The 3,315-nt window shown below is 30.4% G+C and overlaps 1 protein-coding gene across 1 annotated transcript; it reads right to left on the bottom strand.

The window, feature by feature from the left end:
* Positions 1-856: 856 nt before the first annotated feature.
* On the bottom strand, positions 857-3,088 carry GO595_008202 (germinal-center associated nuclear protein; the record flags this gene model as incomplete). Its single annotated transcript, XM_067921751.1, has 1 exon — positions 857-3,088. The coding sequence occupies one exon, from the start codon at positions 3,086-3,088 to the stop codon at positions 857-859; it is 2,232 nt and encodes a 743-aa protein (XP_067771681.1).
* Between the last annotated feature and the right edge of the window lie 227 nt (positions 3,089-3,315).

Raw genomic sequence — 3,315 nt, 5'->3', positions numbered from 1 at the left:
TTTGAGAAATTATTAGACAATTCTTCAAGAAAAAAATGTTTTATTTGTTAATAAAATAAACATTTATGGCACTTTAACATCCTATTGTTTATTTTTTATTTAAGATCATTTTATTCCTGAATGAACTCGTAAATATATTTGATTTCATAAATGTATAAGTTATTGAGCAACTTAATGATACATTAATGGGTCCAAATGTCTTGTTTTGATATAAATTTCGAACTTTACTAAAATTTTATATGACAAAACGAAAAAATTTTGCTGAAATTAAATCAGAAGAAGAATTTACACGCTAATAATATTAATTTATTTTAAACATAAATCTTTTAAGGCACAATGCAATTCTTTTTTCCCATTTCAATGTTTTCTCTGTCTCAACTGGCATCATCTCTCAGAAAATGCTTCAGTGATATCAGTGTTTAACCTTGCTGAGGCTTCAAGGTATTTTGCATTGTATACTGCTGCAAGTACCTTCTTGCACTAACTTTCTAATATCTCTAAATATTTTACCTATGTTGTGAGCCGAAATGTTGCTGAAATTAACGGTCAATAAACGGTCACCAATTTCCAAAACTTTATTTATTCAAAAAGTCGAATACGTCAAAATATTTTGAGGTGGCTGCAATTATTTTTAACGTCCTCTATCGTGTTTAAATCAAGTAAAGTATTTAATCTCATTGGTTACTTTACAGAAAAGTGACGTTGAAACAATCTGAGTGGGGAGATAAAAATTCCAAAATTAACAAATGAACAAATATTTTACCTAAACCCATTTTAATAATTGTAAAAATACAAATGAATGAAAATATTATAAATAATACTATTGATAAATTTTAAATTTATATATTACATACATTTATTTATATAATTCGACTTCGAGCTCGCCCATTAATTCCTCGAAACTTACATGTTGATATCCCAAATTTACGTATTCACTTGGCGCTTCATTTTCGACAAATTTTATTATTTTGTCAGCGAACATTTCAATGTCAAATCCTTTGTCAATCGGCAGCAGAAAACTCTGCAATTTGATTTCGATGTTATCTCTGATGTACAATGGCCAACTGCTTCCTTCGATAGGTGTAACTGAGTTTTCGACATCGATCAATGGAATTTGCAATTTATATAACTCATTAACATATCTTAAAAATTCGCTTTTTTGGATCAGACGGAGTGAGAAAGGCAAAATTTTTTGTATGAATTCATCCGATTTGAAATTGTCAATTATCAAATTGATGACTTTGTTAATGAAACTAATGACGGCGTTCGCTGATGAGTTTATCCAATCAGAAGATTCAAGTAACCTGAATGATTTAGCGAAAACATTTTTCACAATTTGTAATATATCGCAAGAATAAAATTCGCGAAGAGAAGCAACAAAAGCACGTCTAAATATAGAGTCAAACCCTAATGAATATGAGCTGCATTCCTCAGCTCTAAACACATAATCACATGCCGTTGAATTTGTATCTTCGCAATTTAAAACGCACGTTATGTTATTGACTGGTTTACGCAAAATTGAAATGTAAACCACTGAATTATCCAAAGTGAATTTCCCCACAAAAACCGTTTCCGGATCATTTTCATTTGTTATTTGAAGTTGCGAATTTGCTATTTCGGAACTGAATGAGTCATCATTAGATAATATATATAATGAGCTATAACATAAGCGCGGTAAATTCATCGGAAGCATTGTATATAATTTTTGAGGTAATGGAATTGGAATTGGAATACAATTAAATCGCGGAATTTGCTTACGAATTACAATTGGTTTGACTTCTTCTTCAATTATTTCTTCTTTCGGCGCTTCGTCTTCTTCTTTTGTATATATTTGTTCTGTCTCTTCTTCTTCTTCTTCATAACTTTGTTCTGTTTCTTCACTTGGAAGTGTTTGTTCTCCACTTTCTTCGTTTTGTTTAATATCGATTTGTTCTGTTTCTTCATTTGGTATTGGAAATGTTTCGGTTTTTGGTGTTGGAAATGTTTCAGTTTTTGGTGTCGGAAATGTTTCTTGAGGAGCAATTGGCGGAGGTACATTTGTTGACGATTCCATTGGTGGACATAAGAAGTCGATTAAACTTATAGAGTCGAATGCGTTTTGTATTGATTCTGGTATTACCACATTTGGTATAATTGATAGGTCTGTGTTTGTATTGTTTTCAAAGTTCACAATGTTAGGTGAAACGTTTTTATAACTTTTGATTTGAAAGGCCTCAGAAAATGTATTCAAATTTTCATCAGAAAATTCAAACAGATTCTTTACCATGACGATGGGAAACTGCTCTCTCAATGACTTTCTGAGGTTTACAAGAGCGTCGATGTAAAGAATTGCAGAATTTTCCAACGCTGTGATAGAGATATAAATTGGGGTGTTATTTATTATGTTTAAAAACTGCTTGACGTCATTATTTACTACTGCTTTTCTTAAGTTAATTGCGGCTTGTATTGGAGGGGAATTAATTACATCATTTGGAAATGTCATTAATTTATTCATAAATCCTTGGCTTGGTAAGTTAAGTAATAAATTTAATGATTTAAACTCATAATCAAATGGCGCACGATATCCATTTTGCATATAAAAATTATCATATCGTTCTTGTAAAAGTGAAAAACAATTCTCTAAAAGTTCCTGATTTTGTTTGTAACTGAATTTATCTGATGAATAGCAAACAAATTTTGCTCCAGACCAAATAAAAAAAAGTAATATCTTAAAAAGTATTTCGATTACTTCTAAACCTTGAAGATTTTGAAGTGTAATATCGAGTTCAATTGCACGAAATCGATCACGTAAAAAAAGATATAAGTCAAGATATGTTGTATCTTCTGACGTATTAAGTCTTTTTTGTATGACATATGAAAAAATGAAATCCATTGTTTTTTGTAAAACCGGCAAAGGGCGGATGTCTTTGGGATCATATTTTTTTTGCGCACCACTGCGAACATATTTTGAGATTGCAAGATTTTCATCAAATTTACCCGTGTTTGGATTGAATTCAAATGCTGAAACTGCACCCTCATGAACGAGTTCTCCATTTGGATAACGAATAAATTGTGATGGTGGACACATTGTCATGCATTCACCAAGCATTTTCTATTGACAGAATATGTTAAAAAATTGACTATATTATGCCTTCCTAAATAAAAATCCCAAAAAACTCATTCCAATGATTACAATTTCCTTCTTTCTAATATACACAATCATTGGAATATTTTGTTGTTTTATCCTAACTGTTTTTTGGACGAAGTTTTTAAAGGGTTTTTTATTAAATACATATTATCAACAAAAATGTGAAAAATTTTCAAACAAGCAAAATT

Source organism: Histomonas meleagridis (genome assembly GCF_020186115.1).
Source record: "Histomonas meleagridis strain 2922-C6/04-10x chromosome Unknown contig_60, whole genome shotgun sequence".
Classification (NCBI taxonomy): Eukaryota; Parabasalia; order Tritrichomonadida; family Dientamoebidae; genus Histomonas; species Histomonas meleagridis.
Note: the sequence above shows the minus strand (reverse complement) of the source record. Positions and strands in the feature narration are given on the sequence as shown.